This window comes from Grampus griseus, assembly GCF_964374135.1.
Source record: "Grampus griseus genome assembly, chromosome: 19".
In the NCBI taxonomy this organism is placed as follows: domain Eukaryota; kingdom Metazoa; phylum Chordata; class Mammalia; order Artiodactyla; family Delphinidae; genus Grampus; species Grampus griseus.
Window position 1 is genome coordinate 17,047,338 of NC_139013.1, and position 14,878 is coordinate 17,062,215.

Sequence of the window (14,878 nt, forward strand, 5' to 3'; positions counted from 1 at the left end):
CTCGGCCTGCCAGGACTTTGCCAGTGGGTGGTGTGGATGGAGTTTCCCAAGTGAAATGCCGCGTGGAGATGAATGACCCCTGAGCTGTGGGCTCTGGACGCGCAAGGCCTGGGTGGAGCTGGTGGGGGAGCTCCGGGGCCTGGACAACCCCGTTCCCCCCGACCCCCCACCCCACGCCCGCCCCTTCAAGGAGGAGGGCTGCGGGCTCTTCACCTTCACCCAGGTTCCCAGGATCTCCCAGAAATGCTGCCTCGGCTTCATGCCTGAAACCTCAAACACAAATAATTTCCAATTTGCCTGGGAGTTCAATCGCACAATCCAATGTTAAATAATAGATTAGATGCCTCGGGGAGAGAAACAGGATTTAAACAGAAGAAGTAAATAAAAGGAAAAGTAAAATTCAGCACATCGGCTTGGAGGGTGAGAAGGCGAGCTTTCCCTGCTGACCTGCATGCGCTGCCCCGGCCCTTCCTGCCAGGCTGGGTCCTCTTCCCCGCGTCTGCCAGGGCTGCCCTTGGCGCGCCTGCGTCTCCCCTCGAGCTGGTGCTGGCTCCACCCCTCAACAGCCTCTCCCACCAGCTCCCCAAATAGAGGCCCGGCTCATAGCCCAGCCAACTGCCACGTAGCCCGCGGTCACGCGATGGGGCTGGGTGCAGACACCCGTGTGGAATGGTGGCATCTTTAGACCTAAGAGGAGGCAGAAGCAGCTATGTCTATGGGACAGGACTTGTTGACAAGCTCTGGAACTGAGGTCGCCTCTGTCCAGCAACCTTTCCTTCTGCCCACCCTGCCCTACATACACCTGCCACAGTCTGGCCCTGTCACACAGAAACTACACCACCCCAAGGTTACAGATCCCCGAATCCCACCTTCCCTCTGCCATCAGCCCTTCTTGTCCTCATGTCCCACCTTGTCCACCCCAGATCCCTTGGGCCACTGTTTCTCTCTCCCCTCCCCTCTTTCCACCCCACGTGCCTAGGAGGAGCCCAGCTCTAACCTTTCTGTGCTGCTAGAGAAGCGAGACACCACACGGGGGGCACCAGGGCCAGACGCCAGGGTTTGAATCCTGGAGCATCCGTTTAGTGACTGTGTGAGCTTGAGTGAATTACTTAACCTCTCTGAGTGTCACTCTCCTCTTCTGCAAAAAATGGGAGAATAAGGACTGTAGCTACCTTACAGGGCTGTAGACAGGATTACGTAAGCTAGTATACGCGAAATGCTTAGAGCAATGTCCGGTAAAGCAGTAAAACCAGAATTCTTAATATTGCTCAGGGGCCTGGGAGGGAGAGACGCGGCTTGGGTTAAGGTGAAGGCACTGGACAGAGAGCGAAGTACATGGATTGAGGATACGCTTAGGGGACAGAGAGAATGACATGTGTGAACAGGAGTCCAGGGCCGATCGGGAGAGTTGGGAGGCTTGGTGGGTACGTGAGACGTGAGGTGCCCTGAGATATGCCGACAGAGGTGTGGAGTGGGGTCTGAGGTCAGGGTGGAGGTGCAGGTTTTGGCGTCAGCTGTACAGCGGAGTGTGGCTGGCAGAGCTGGCCCAGGGAGTGTGTCGATCAAGGGGTGTCTGTTGAGTTCAGAACGTGGGGTCGTTGGAGACTCTGAAGCGAGCCATTTCTGTGTGTGGGGGGCACTGGAAGGCAGACCACGGTGGGTTCAAGAACAAAAGGCTAATGGAGGCGTGAGGCAGCAGGATACGTTTTGCTGGGAAGGAGAGGACAGAAATGGGGCAAGGGCTGGAGGGGATGTGAACTGAAGAGGGGCTGAAGCCTGATGAGCCGGCAGAGAGAGGCCCATGTCTTTGCGGAGGGGACAAAGGGCTGGGATCCAAGAGGCAGTGGAGGGCTGACCCTGGTAGGGCAGGGGGGAGTGAGAAGCGGGGTCAGTGCACACGCAGCATCAATTTGACGTGAGACAGTGAAGGCCTTTCTGGTCCTCCCCTTTCCTTTCATTGCAGTAAGAGGCACACCGTGAGCTGTGCACATTGTGTGTGTGTGTGTGCGCGCGCGTGCACGTCTGTGTAAGTGTGTAGATGTGTCTCTCTCTGTGTCCCTGTGCACCTGGGTCTCTGTGCCTGCTTATATGTCTGTGTGTGTGTCTGCATGTGTGTTTGTACCTATGCCTCTGCGGATGTGTGCCCAGGTCTGGATGTGTATGTATTTGTGAGAAGGTGTGTGTGTGTGTGTCTGTGCCCATGTGAACATGTGTGTGTGACGTGGCTGAAGTCGCAGAGGGCCCGCATCACCCTCGTGGAGAGCGGAGGACAAACGCCGGCAGGTTTTTGGTGGCCCTGAGAGGTTTGTGATGGTGCGTGTAAGGACAGCCCAGTGAGTCCTCTCCTCCTGCAGTGGAGGGGGCAGGCTGGAGGGGGGTGGCTGCTCTGGGGTTTGCCAGGGGCAGGAGACAGAAGGAACAGTGGCCAAGATGGGTCAGGATGTACCCCAAATCTAAGCTTGCCAAAGAAGGGAGTGAAGCCAGCAGGGGTGATGGCAGACCCCCCCCCCGGGCCGTCAACACTCCTGGTGACACTTGGCCCTTCTGCTCTCTGTGTCCTTCGTGTTGACCAGTCTGTGCTTTCCAGGACCTCCTGAAATCTTCTGGCCCCATTAGGCCCAGGAGGGGCGCTGGGGATGTTTGGTGTTAGGGCAGATGTGTCCTCTGGAGCTGGAGGGTTTGAGATTGACCTCCAGGGTCTGCCCGGAGACAGACCTGGAGAGGCAGGGTTCCCGTGACCTTACAGATGAGAGGGGCAGAGGGCCGAAGACTGACGCAGTCTCCGGTGGTTCTGGGGGATACTCCGACCCGCGTGAGCTGCACACAATCGGGGTGTTGCTGCCACCTCGTGGGCCTGCCGGGGATGCTCAGGCCTCTGCTCAGGAGTGAGGGCTTAGCGCCCTCTGGTGGCCCAGTACTGTCTCTGCTTGAGAAGATGTGCGCCCTCCCTCGCTCCCCCACTCCTCAACAGTATAGATGCCCAGGGGCGGGGCGGAAGGCGGGCCCAAAAGTGAGGGCTCTCAGCCTGACTGCTTGGGTGGGATTTCAGCTCCAGGTCCTGCTGCTGTGCAGCTCTGGGCAGGCCTCTCTGTACCTCGGTCTCCTCACCTATAAAGTAGGGTAAGGCATGGTCAGGGCTGCCGGGAGGGTGTATCAGGCAGCACGTGGGAGAGGGCATCGTGGCACTGGCCCATCAGGAGCGCTTGATTCGCGGTGGCAAACCCTAGGCCCCATGATTTGGAATTACTTCTGACACCTGACCCTTGCCCTAGGCTTCAAGTGATCTTGGGAGCAGACCTCCAGCCCACTCTCTCCGTCTCCCCTCCTGGAGGCTGGCCCAGAGACGGGGAGGGGGCAGGAGCGTCTGTTCCCACGTGGCCCCAACCCCAGCGGCACCCTTGGCCACCCTCTGCTGTCTTCTTACAGCCGAGCCTCCTGTGCAAAGGGCCCTTCTGGGCAGCATGAAGAGTCAGGGAGCAGCGCAGGCCTCACCGCCAGGCCAGGCCGCCCCGAGGAACCAAAGCTCAGGGCTGTCACGTGCCCTCCCCTGAGCCTGGGACCGTGGACCACGGAGCCCCCTCCGTCCAGCAAGGTCATCTGGGGCTAGCACACTCCCCATGCCAGGGGCAGCTCCCCCAGCCTCATCCATGGTCATTGTACCCACCAGCATGGGGCCCGGAGACGGGGGCAGGATTATTTCAGCCCTGCTCAGCCCCACACTGCCCACCCCTAGTTCCTGGAGACCACCCTGGTCCACTCCTGGGCCCATAAGTCAGCAGTAATCCCCTTGTGCCCAGTTCTAGGTGAGATTGGGGGAGATACCAGGACAAAATTCCCATGATTAGCCATGAGTGCTCCCCAGAGAGGAAAGGGCTAAGAGGATGGGGAGAGTGAGGGGAGACCACCTTCTGCCCTCAGGGCTCTCCTGGGACTCCCATTCCCCCACCGAGGGGTCTCAACCCTGAGGATGAAATTGGTAAACAGGCCCTGCCTGGGAGGGGATAGGGGTCCTGGATGACTGTCCCTCCATCCACTACCTGCCCACCTCTGTCTTGAGCCCTTTTGTGGGTGGCCAGGCCCATGGTGACAGCAGATAGGATGGTTTGGTCATGTCTGGGAGGCCAGAGGTAACTGAAACTCATGTCTGACCATCTGGCTGGACCTCACATCTCATCTCCCCAGGGGACTCTAGGGCTTTTGGGATGTTTGTTCTCTTCACCACTTAGAGAGCAGGTCTCATGTCTAGGGAGGGCTCAGCTGCAGGGACTTCACTGTGGGCTGCCCCAGAGAGGGCCTATTTGGAGGACCAAGCTGGCAGAGGGCACTGGGAGTTCAGTGGTTATTTTCCCAACTTGATGGGCCGGCTTGGCCCCTGGGAGGAGGCTGTGACCCCTTCTTGGACCCCTGACCCAGAGGGCCCCCTCCTTCACCATGAAGTGATAAACAGGTTAAATGGGGCAGGGAGGGGCAGGGGAGGGGCAGTACACGATGGTCCCAGAGAGGAGGGAGGAAGGTCCACATTCCCCCCATCCTCCCAACACATATACGGGCTCACACACGTGTACACGCCCCCTCACCCCAGACACAGATGCCCATAAGACACCTACCACACCACTCACACACACTTATACACGTACACATAGACTCACAAGCTCACCATGCGCCCCCCAGAAACACACACACACACACACACACACACACACACACTTTCCTTTGTTGGCAGTTAAGTCCACTGTCCTTAGGGCTGTATGAGGCTGGGCCTGGGGCTGGGGGCTGGAGCTGGGCCCAGCACCATCTCAGTGGATTCAGGGTGAGGTCTCAGGGCTGGGCTTCTGGAGCTCATACTGGGGACCATCAAGCGGTGATCACGGTCATTGCCTGGACTGTGCTTCTGCCGTCGCCACCCAGAAGGAAAGCCCCTCTCTGATGGATGTGTTTGTGTGTATGTCTGCCCAACCCAGGCCTGGTTGTCTCTGAGATATGACACAAGATGTCTTTTCCTACCCTCAGATACACACACACACACACACACACACACACACACACACACACACACTCATTCACACCATGGAAGGATGGTCCCTGGGCAATCCTGATCGCCTCCAAGCAGCAGCAGTGGGTGAAGGTGCCCTGCAGGCTGCCCCAGCCGGGCTTCTGTGTGTCTTCTTGCTGAGTAGAAGACCAGTGACACTGCCACAGTCTTCGCCAAAGGCATCCTTGACCAGAGGCACTGTTTCTGCATTAGGAATTCCACCTCGCTTTGTGAGCACCGCAGCCTAGGGGCAGCTGTTTCTGGGTCCTGGTCAGCCAGGCCCCTCCCTGCCTCCTCTCACATTGACCTGGCCCTGGCTGAGGTGTTGAGGCGTCCCTGAGCCTCTCACCATCTGCCTTCCTGCCTTCCACACCTGTGAATCCCTCAGGCCCTGACCCCAGCCTCCTCCCTGCCCCTCTGGGTTCCTTCTGTCCAATGGCCCAGGCCACTTTCAGCTGGAACCCGAGCGGAGCCCTCACCCTGATCAGGGTTCTTGGATACATGTGGCCCTGAGCAGCTAGTGGGCAGCCTCAACCCCCTTGTTCTGCCTTTATACCTTTCCAGAGCCCAGAAAGAAAGATGGAGCCAATCATGCTAGTGTGAACCTGGCTGGGATGTCCCACCTTGGGGAGCACAGCGCCCTCTGTGTCTGGCAGCATCTCCCTTAGCAAGTGGGAGCAGACCGAGAGCCAGCTCGCGAGAGAAAGGCCACAGAAGGATTCAGGAGGGCATGCGGCAGACTGCGGGCAGACAGGCTGACAGAGAGATGAGACCCAACGGTGGCAGACAGACAAACAGGCCCCTAGAAACATCCAGGCAGCACCTCCTATTACAAACAAGACCCCAAAACAGCCGTAGTCATACCCAAACTCAAAGCTCCAACTAACACTTTCTCTGAGGCCTTTCGAGAATCACCCTGCCTTTTGACAATTTCAGACCATTTCTGCGTGTGAAAAATGTATGCTTTTGGGGGAGAAGTTTCCTCTACAGCTCCTTCCCCCCCGCCCCCACCCCGCAGAGCTGGTTCACATGTGGGCAGGCAATCCTGGTGTCTTTGAAGTGGTTCCGTCAGGGAATGCAGTCAGGGATCAAGGCCCGGTCAGGGGGTCTGCAGATGACATCTTCCGGCCAAAGCCCTGCTTATCCCAGGGTTCAGAAAGCCAAGGATGGCATCACTCCCTGCCTGGAAATGCCACACCCCCTGAGACCCGTGTGCAGTGTCCCATTGACTCCAGGGGCAGCCCCCAAATAGCAAGCTTGCCCAGAGAGCTTGTCACTGCTCTGGCAGTCCCCAGAGGGCCCCGCACAAAGTGCACTGACAAAAAGGGACCTTGATGGTCCTCCACGGGGACAGGTCTATCTTCTTTGGGGATGAATGTGCCGGTACCCAGACGGGAGGACCCTACTGACAGAGACCTGGCCTCGGGAGCCCGAGGCGAGATGCTGCTGGCATCCTGAAAGTGAGCTGCTGGGTGCTCTGCTCCTTCTGCTTGTGCCCTGGGCTTGCCTGGCTGGGGTCTGCAGGCGCGGGGCTCAGGCTGTCCTCAGGAGAGAGAAGGAGCCCCAGAAAGTACGGGGAAGGGCCCCTGTGTTTCCACACCAACGCACAGAGTACGGACACGGCTGCTCTGGAAACCATGTGCTTTATTTGGAACCTCATTCCAAGGGAACCTCCCCCCGGGTCTTAGAAAAGCTGCAAACCCTGTGGTTTGGTACAAGGCAATGGCTAAGGGATGCGGGAAATCCCTTACAGCCGGGGCCTTCATCCTCTGGGCCTCAGACTTCCCTGGTCATCCTGACGGTAGAGCTGGGTATGGGCAGCTGGGACTCTTGGGGTGTCCAGCTCACCCCCCAGCATCTTCCTTATTTGAGGAGTATGGAAGTGGGTATGGGACAGAGGCCAGGGTCCCCATCCAAGGCCTGGGTCTCTGTGGCCCCCTGAAGGGCCTGCACCACCCAGCAGGCATGGCTCCTCAGAGCCCTGTTGCTCTGGGTACATCTCAGCTCCCAGGTGAGAACCCACGGAGCGTGGGATGCCCCTGCGGACATGTGAGTGGGTGGCACCGGGCCGCCCACGGCCGGTTGGCCCCGCCCCTCAGTACAGGTCTGCGAAGGGCTTGGAGTAGTTGAACATCAGGTAGTCCATGTAGTAGAAGTCGTAGGTGCGCTGCCGCTGCGGGGTCGAGAGCTGGGCGAAGTACTGGTGTGCGATCTGTGCGGTGGTCCGCGCCTCCTGCGAGTGCCGGTCCTTGAACCGCGGGAAGGTCAGGTTCCGCGGCGCATGGACGAGGCTCAGGAAGAAGTCGGCGTCGTCCTCCATGCTCTCAAACTTGCCCACAAAGTCATAGTCGATGAGGCAGGGGCTGCACAGCCGGCTGACGTGGTCCCAGTGGATGTCCATCCCCACGGGCCGGTGCACGTCCAGTAGGTACTGGATGAACTCGGGGAACCGCACGCCGGAGCCCGTCCGCAGGGCCTCCCGAGAGGCGTTGGCCCGGTATCGGGCCAGGATGGCCTTGCCGAAGACGGGGTGATAGTAGCTATTGGGGTGCTCAAACTTGTCGCGGAAGGCAGAGACCAGCCTCTCGAAGGGCTCGCGGACAAAGAGCATCTTGGTGTAAGTGCTGAGGCGGTGAAGGATGCCCTGGCGGTCGAAGGTGTCCAGCCGCCTGAGGGCGCTGCCGTAGTGGACGGTGTTGTGCTGGATGTCGGTGGTGGACGAGGCCAGCCCGGCCAGCACCATGAGTACCCGCTTCCAGTTGGAGCAGCCCGCCTTGGGCACCTCGCAGTACAGCACGCGGTGGCGGTCCTCCACGAAGATGCGGGACACGTGGCGGGGCGTGACCGCCCTGCGGCTGCTGCTCGCCCTGTACTTGGCGCACGCCTCCCGCATCACCCGCTTGCGCTCCTGCTGGCTCTGGTGCAGGCTGACCCAACGGCCGTCCAGGGCCCGGGGTGCTGGCCGGACGAACGTACCAGCCGAGCTGTTGGCCGGGATGGCCGCCGCAGCTGGCATTTTCTTGATAAGCAGTCGCCGGCGGCGCTGCCGGGGTCGCAGACGGGCCCCCACGTTTAGGTGGGCTTGAGGCTGCTGGGACACCTGTAGGTTCAGGCCCCTCGGGGCCCGGCTGGACAAGTCTCGGGTGACACTCTCTGTGGGTGCCTTAAAGTCACCATCCTGGGAACTGCCTGATGGGAGGTCCTGGGGCAAGAAGAGAACTGGTTAGCGGGGTGGACAGGTCAGCTGGGCACTGGGGGTCACACAGGTCAGGCCCTCGCCACGGCCGGGGTCCCTGACCCCTCTGTAGACTGAGTTTTTTCCCAGGTGAGGGAGAGGGGGACAGGCTGGCCCTGCAGGACGCGACCCCTTTGGTCTGAGCCCCCATAACAGCCCCCACAATCCCCTCTCCCCTCAAGAGGCCGTGGCGTGAGGTGCAAGTGTCATTTAGGCCACAAGATGGCGCAGGTCTCCCAGGAATAGCCTCCTGGTGACGAGGGGCAGGGGGAGCCGGTGGCCCGGGGGAGCCAGGCTCAGAGGTAATGCTTCTATCAGCACAGGCCAAGGCCGCCATCCAAAGGGAAAGGGAAATTCATGGGGCCAAGGTCCCAGGCTTTGTTCCCAAGGCTCCTGGGAAGGACAGGACACATTTTTCTTTCCAAGAATGGGTTTACTGTGAGCTCTGAGCTTTCTTCCCTGCCCTCCCCAGCTTCCCCCAGGTTGCCCATGAGATTCATCAGACTCTCAGAACTCACGCTGTGGGGCTCCTGTGGCTTGATGTTGAACTTTATTCCTGAAAAGCAAACAGAGAGGACAGTGTTAGCAGTGGAAGTATCACGTGGTCCACAGGGACCACCTGCTTACAGGCTCTTGACTGTGGGTGCCCGGGCTGGAAAAGGCAGTTCGGGGGGACGGGAGGAGAGGCATGGCACGGTGCAAGTGCCCCTCGCCTCTCATACCCATGCAGCGAGTGGGAGTGCAGCAGAGACTTGGTCCCACTGGCTCCCAGCTGACGCTCACTGCTGGGTGTCCCACCTCCTGATGTGACCATCACGAGGGTCCAGAGGCGCCCTGCCCAAGGGTGCCCGCATACCTGCCCAGTGGAGCACCCAGGACCTCACAGCCTGCCCCCACCTCACACTTTCATTAAGTCATGGGGAAGCGCCCTCCGGGAAGATCTGTCCATCTTCTCCTTATACCCTGTCCTAGCTCTAGCCTTTCTGTGCCTGAAGATGACACACTTGTACCCATACCTTGGCACACAGGCCTGGGAGTGGAACACACTTTCCCCTCCGCCTTGGGCCTCCCCACTGGCTCCAGAAAGTTCCTTCACCTCGGCATCTGCTTTGCGGTTTGGGCCATCTCAGCTGGTCTTGGGGCTCCTGGCTGAGCTGGCTTCATCTCCAAAGGGCTGAAGAGAGGCCCGCACAGGGACTGACTGCCTGGTGAGCCTTTATTGGCGACTAGGGGGAGAATGGAGAGAGATCAGCGCATCACTGGCCACGCTCCAGACTGTTCGCGCTGCCCACCAAGGAGGTGCTTTGCCTGCGCTTATCACTCAGGATAAGCTCTGGGGAGTCGAGTTTTGCTTGGGTCTGTTTGGTCCCAGTTTGGTCCTTTTCAGGGGAGGTCCTCGGAGGACGAGAGGATTTCCTCTGGGGGAGCCTATTCAGGAGTCTTGGCTTCCTTTCCCATCCCAGCCTGGCCTCTGAGGCGTCGGGGTTCTTCCTGCCCCTGTGCCAGGCGAGTGGACATTTCTGCTCTGAGGCGTTGCCAAAAGCCACAGTCACAGTCAGCACTGGGCGTCCTTTAAACAAGCGGAAAGTTCCAACTTCCAGCTGGCGCGGTGGGACGCCTGCCTGAGCTCTGCCTGCTGCTGGGGGTGGGGATTGTTCTGAAGGCTCTCCCCCTGCTGTCTCTGTGTACACGGCAGAGGTCCAGTGGCTGGAGCCCAGCTGACGAGGGGACATCCCAGTCCTCTGTCCCTGACCCAGGGACTCCGCTGATTCCTTGTGAGATCCATTTTTACAGGTTCAGCCACTGCTGTGCCCCTGGCCTTATACTGGTCAATCTGAGGATATGCCCACAATTCTCCTTCATTCATCTGCAAGTGAGAGTGGGGGAACGTGAGGTCACCCCTGGGCTGGAAAACCTAAATTCCCTGAGCCTGGCTGGACCTTTTCCGAGTCCCATGATAGGTGGAGGTGAAGGCACAACTTACGTTGCATCTTTCTTCTCTGCAATACTAGTCTTTGACCTCTTTTCCCAGAGGATGACCCTTCCCTGGGCAAAGGGCAGAGTGTCCACACCTTCCCGGGCATCCCCCAGCTTATGTGCATTATGTGTGTGTGCATGTGGCTGAGCCCTGAAACAGGCCTTCCAGACTCTTCCATGGAGAGGGGGAAGCTCCCTGTAGAACTGGCTGCACCCCTCAGGGGCTGGGGTGTCAGCAGCGGGTGCCTGACCTTGAGGCAGGAGCCTCTTAGAATTAAGCCCCTCAAAGGGTCCCCGTCTCAGCCCAGAGCCTCCTTCCCTCTGCTGCCCCCCCGTCCCCGCATCCTTCCACATCTCTTCAGGTGGCAGTCCCCAGCATGAGCTTTCTGGGCTCATTTCCCTCTGATACGGGCAAGTTCCCTCTTGCGGCCAATGATCACAGATCCCTTCACCAGAAGGGACCCTCTGCACACTCAGTTTTCCTTCACGCTGTCGGGTTTCCTTAATTATTTTCTGATGGCAGCTGGCTCTGCTAAATCACCTTTCCTCCTCAGAGCCTCAGACACAGGAATTTACTCTGCTTGTCAATCCTGTCAACTTGTCAAGGTGCTATGCTGCTTATTTATTTTCCTTTTCTGGAGCAAATGAGTCGTGCCAGATTTGGCCGAGAACGGGGTGGAGGAGCCGCTTACAAAAGGCATCTTGTCAGCAGGTGAAGTCAGATGAGGATGTGCTCACAGAGTCACAGCCCCGACGGCTGCGACCTCCCATCAGCTCTGTCCCCACAGCCTGGAGGGTGGTGGGCTGTGAGGTCTGACCCATTTTCATCTGTGCAGACCGGACAGGAGGGCTCTGAGCCCGAAGGGGTTCCAAGGCAGGCCAGGCCAGAGCTCTGAGCACAGCCTGGAGAGAAAGTCCTTGCTGGACAGAGCCCAGGGCTGGGTGAGTCTCCTGAGCTATTGGCCGCTTTTGTCCAACAAAGTCAACCTGGTTGCAACTGTCCCCTTTGAAAAAAACAATCATCTTGTGGAAAACCCAACAACAGATCTTATGTGGAGCCTGAGTTGGCCACAGGTTGCATGTTCGTGACCCTTAAACTTATGGCAACTTGTTTGCAGACCATGAGCCTATCCCACATGGCCACTTTGGAATAAAGAAACTTAAGGAAGGAAATGTAACAGAAATGGCCGGAAATGGCCCCGCTGGCCAGGGTCCCGGTGTCCCAACTTTTTTCTTGGAGGAAGCTGCTCTTTCACACCCTGTTCAGATAAAGGCTGAAGCAAAGACCACCCCCAGCTCTGTGCAGGTGACGGCCAGGAGGAGCCTTGGGCATCTTGAGCCTGGGGCCTGCGCATTCCCTAGAGAGCTGCACTCAGGACCCTGGACAGCTCCAGGGAGCAGCCCGGGAAGGGCCCTGCCTCTGCTGCACCACCAGGAAGGTATTGTCACCAGGAGCCCCCGGAACCCGTGCCACGGGGGACTTGGCCTCAACACAGCACCACATGCCCAGCCCCCAAATAAGTCTAAGAGGTAGATAAAAGCCATGCCCCCCAGCCTTCTCTTCCATCCAATGTCACCGTGCTGCGTCTCACCTCGCCTGTCTCCCTCACGCCTACCCTGCGACAGGAACCCCCAACGCCAGTCATGTACACCCTCTGCTTTCAGAGTCTGAGTCACCTGTCCTCTCCCTTCAGCATAACATTAATAACCTGTAAGGGAGCCCTATCCCCCTGTACGGAAAGAAATAAACGACCACTTTCTCTTTCTGGACAGAGGAGATTGGCAGAGTGGTGGAAACACATGCAGTATGATGGCAGTGAGCATCGGTGGGAGTAAACAAGGTGTGAGCTATTGGGGCTGCCAAGCGCCCTCCACACTGCGAGCCCTTCATTGGCTGAAGGTTTTCTTCTGAGCGTTTGGCTGAAGCAGCTTCCTGGCTGCCTGCCAAGGGGATGCAGAGACGGATGAGAGTGAGAGGCCAGCCCTATAATTAGGCCATGCAGCCTGGGTCTGCAGCAGAGCTGGGGAGGGGGGGGGTCACTGGCATGTGGGCTGTTGGGGAGGACGGTCCCTAGCCCACCACTCCTCTCTGAATCACAGGAGGGAGACGTGCTGTGCTCAGTTCAGAAGTCCCAATCCTGGATGCCCAGGACCCACTGGGGGTGGGGGCCGGGGACCAGCCTTTCGGTCTGGCTGTGTAGACAAGTGACACTGACGTGGGTCAAAATAGGACTCAAGTGCCTAGAAAGGGCTGCCTCCTGAGCCCTTGAGCCCCTGGCCCCAGGTCGGTCATTTGAGGAGAGTGACTGCTATTCTAGCTGCTCAAATTCCAGCCCTAGGCCCTGATGGGCAGTGGGGAGAGGGTCCTGCCACTCTAAACGCCGCAGCCTTGGGGAAGCCATGGCTGTCCTGAAGGAGTCAGACCCACAAACAGGGACAGAGATGGGAGAGAACTGGAGGGGCCAGGCGGGGCCCCAGCTATGAGTGCAAGTGCAAAGTCCCTGCCTGTCCGGAGTTTCAGACTCGTGGTCCTTGGATTCTCCAGAGTTTCCTGCACTGAGCTGGGTTTCCTTGGTTCCTTTTTCCACAGCCTGGCTCTTCCGGCGGCTGAGTCTGCATGATGGACATCCCCACACCGATCTGTGCTGTCCACCCACATGTCCACTTATGCTGCCCATCAGGCCAGGAGACTCCAGGGGTTTCAGGCTGGGCGGAGCCAGGAGAGACACCAAAGGCAAGTCCCCCACTGCACCCTGGGTGCCCCACATGCGAGATCCTGCATCCAAGCATCGGTCCCACCCCAGACTCCCTGGCAGCTGCGTCTGGTGCGATGAACACCGTTGCCCTGCTCTGCTGTTTCCACATCCCAATTAGAAAGAAGTTGATCCTGTACCTACCACGTGTACTGGGAGAAAGGCCTTCACGCCCTGGGGCAGCCCTGCCTGGCTGGCCAGTGTGCAGGACCTCACGCAAGCGGTGATGAGCTACAAGGTGTGAGACTGGGATGCTGGCAGGAGAAACGGCAGCCAGGGTGCATGTGCTGGTTGCTCGGGTCAGGGGAGAGACCCCGAGGGAGCTGCGAGGCCACACTCTGCAGGGAGCCTGAAAGGTTTCTGAATGAGGGTCCCCCAGAGAAACCACCAACAGGATATATGTATGTGGAGGAGGGTTTAGTTTAAGCGATTGGCTCTTGTAGTTGTGGAGGATGGGTGAAATCTGCAGGGCAGGCCACGGCCTAGAGACCCAGGGAAGAACTGATGGTGCAGCTCGGGTCTGAGGGCCGTCTGGAGGCGGAATTCTTTCCTTCTTTTCTCCTAAGGCCTTCAGCTGATTGGATGAGGCCCACCCACATTATGGAGGGTAATCTCTTTATTCAAAGTCTATTGATTCAAAGGTAATCATATCTAGGGACTTCCCTGGCGGTCCGGTGGTTAAAGATTTCACCTTCCGACGCAGGGGGCGGGGCGGGTTCGATCCCTGGTGGGGGAGCTAAGATCCCACACGCCTCGGGGCCAAGAAACCAAAAACATAAAACAGAAGCAATATTGTAACAAAAATTCAATAAAGCCTTTTAAAAAAATTAAAAAATCAAAAAATAAAACATCAAAAAATAAAAAATAAAGGTAAACATCAAAAAATAAAGGTAAAAATAAAGGTAAGCTAAGAAATACCTTCACAGTAACATCTAGACTGGTGCTTGACCACACATCTGGGCACCACAGCCTAGTCAAGCTGACATATAAACTTAACCCTCACAGAGGGCGTAGCAGTTTCCTAGGGCTGCTGTAACAGTACCACAAAACGGGCTGGTGTAAAAATAACAAAAATGCATTCTCTCACAGTTCTGGAGGCCAGATGTCTGAAATGAAGGCGTCAGCAGGGCCCTGCTCCCTCTGGAGCCTCAAGGGGAGGATCCTTCCTTGCCTCGTCTAGCTTCTGGCTGCCCCAGATGCTCCTTGGCTGTGGCAATTGAGATCCAACCTCTGCCTCTGTCCTCACACGGCTGTCTTACGTACCTGTCCCTTCTCCTGTGGTCGTTTTGCATTAGGGCCCACCCTAATGACCGCATCTTGATGACATCTGCAAAGAGCCTATAATATGGTCACATGCACAGGTACTAGAGGCTGAGACTTCAACCTTTTTTTGGGGGGGGGGACACAATTCAGTTCCTAACACGGGGGAAGCGACTTCAGAGGGCTTTCAGAGCACTGGGCAGGGAAAACCTGGAGGAGGTGAGAAAACACTTCCCTTGCTGGTTTGGGTGGTCCAATTAGTAATGAAGGACTGTGTTAGTTCTCCGTGTTCTTGGGGCAGAAACTGTGTCAGACAGAGTCTGGCACAAGGCCTGGCACGCAGCAGGAGCTCAGTAAACGCTTGTGAGAAAGCCAAGGCTGCCTGGACTGAGAGCTGGCCCTGGAGGGGGGACGGGTGTCGGGCTTCTCTCTGCAGCCCAGGGTTCCGGCTGGAGGCCACCAACGCCCCGCTGAGCTTCTCCGGCTCGGCCTGGTAGCCTGGGAAGCGTCTGTGTGTCTGGGTGGCAGGTGCTAGCCGGGTAGCCGGTTGCAGACAGGAGCTGCGCCGGCCGAGGGTTTGTCCAGCCCAGCCCGGCTGTGTGGGGTCTGTGTGGTCGGAAC

At 58.1% G+C, this 14,878-nt stretch overlaps 1 protein-coding gene across 2 annotated transcripts in view; it reads right to left on the reverse strand.

Annotated features, from left to right (window-relative positions):
* Positions 1–7,127: 7,127 nt before the first annotated feature.
* CHST8 (carbohydrate sulfotransferase 8) overlaps positions 7,128–14,878 on the reverse strand; it is a gene marked incomplete at both ends in the record, with an annotated part of 65,339 nt that continues 57,588 nt past the window's right edge. The window contains 2 exons of one of the 2 annotated variants that reach the window (XM_082677010.1): positions 7,128–8,210; positions 8,786–8,823. In XM_082677010.1, coding sequence (XP_082533136.1) covers positions 7,128–8,210; positions 8,786–8,823 — 1,121 coding nt within the window. Of the gene's footprint in view, positions 8,235–8,785; positions 8,824–14,878 lie in introns of both variants that reach the window. The other variant, XM_082677009.1, reaches the window with a different exon arrangement.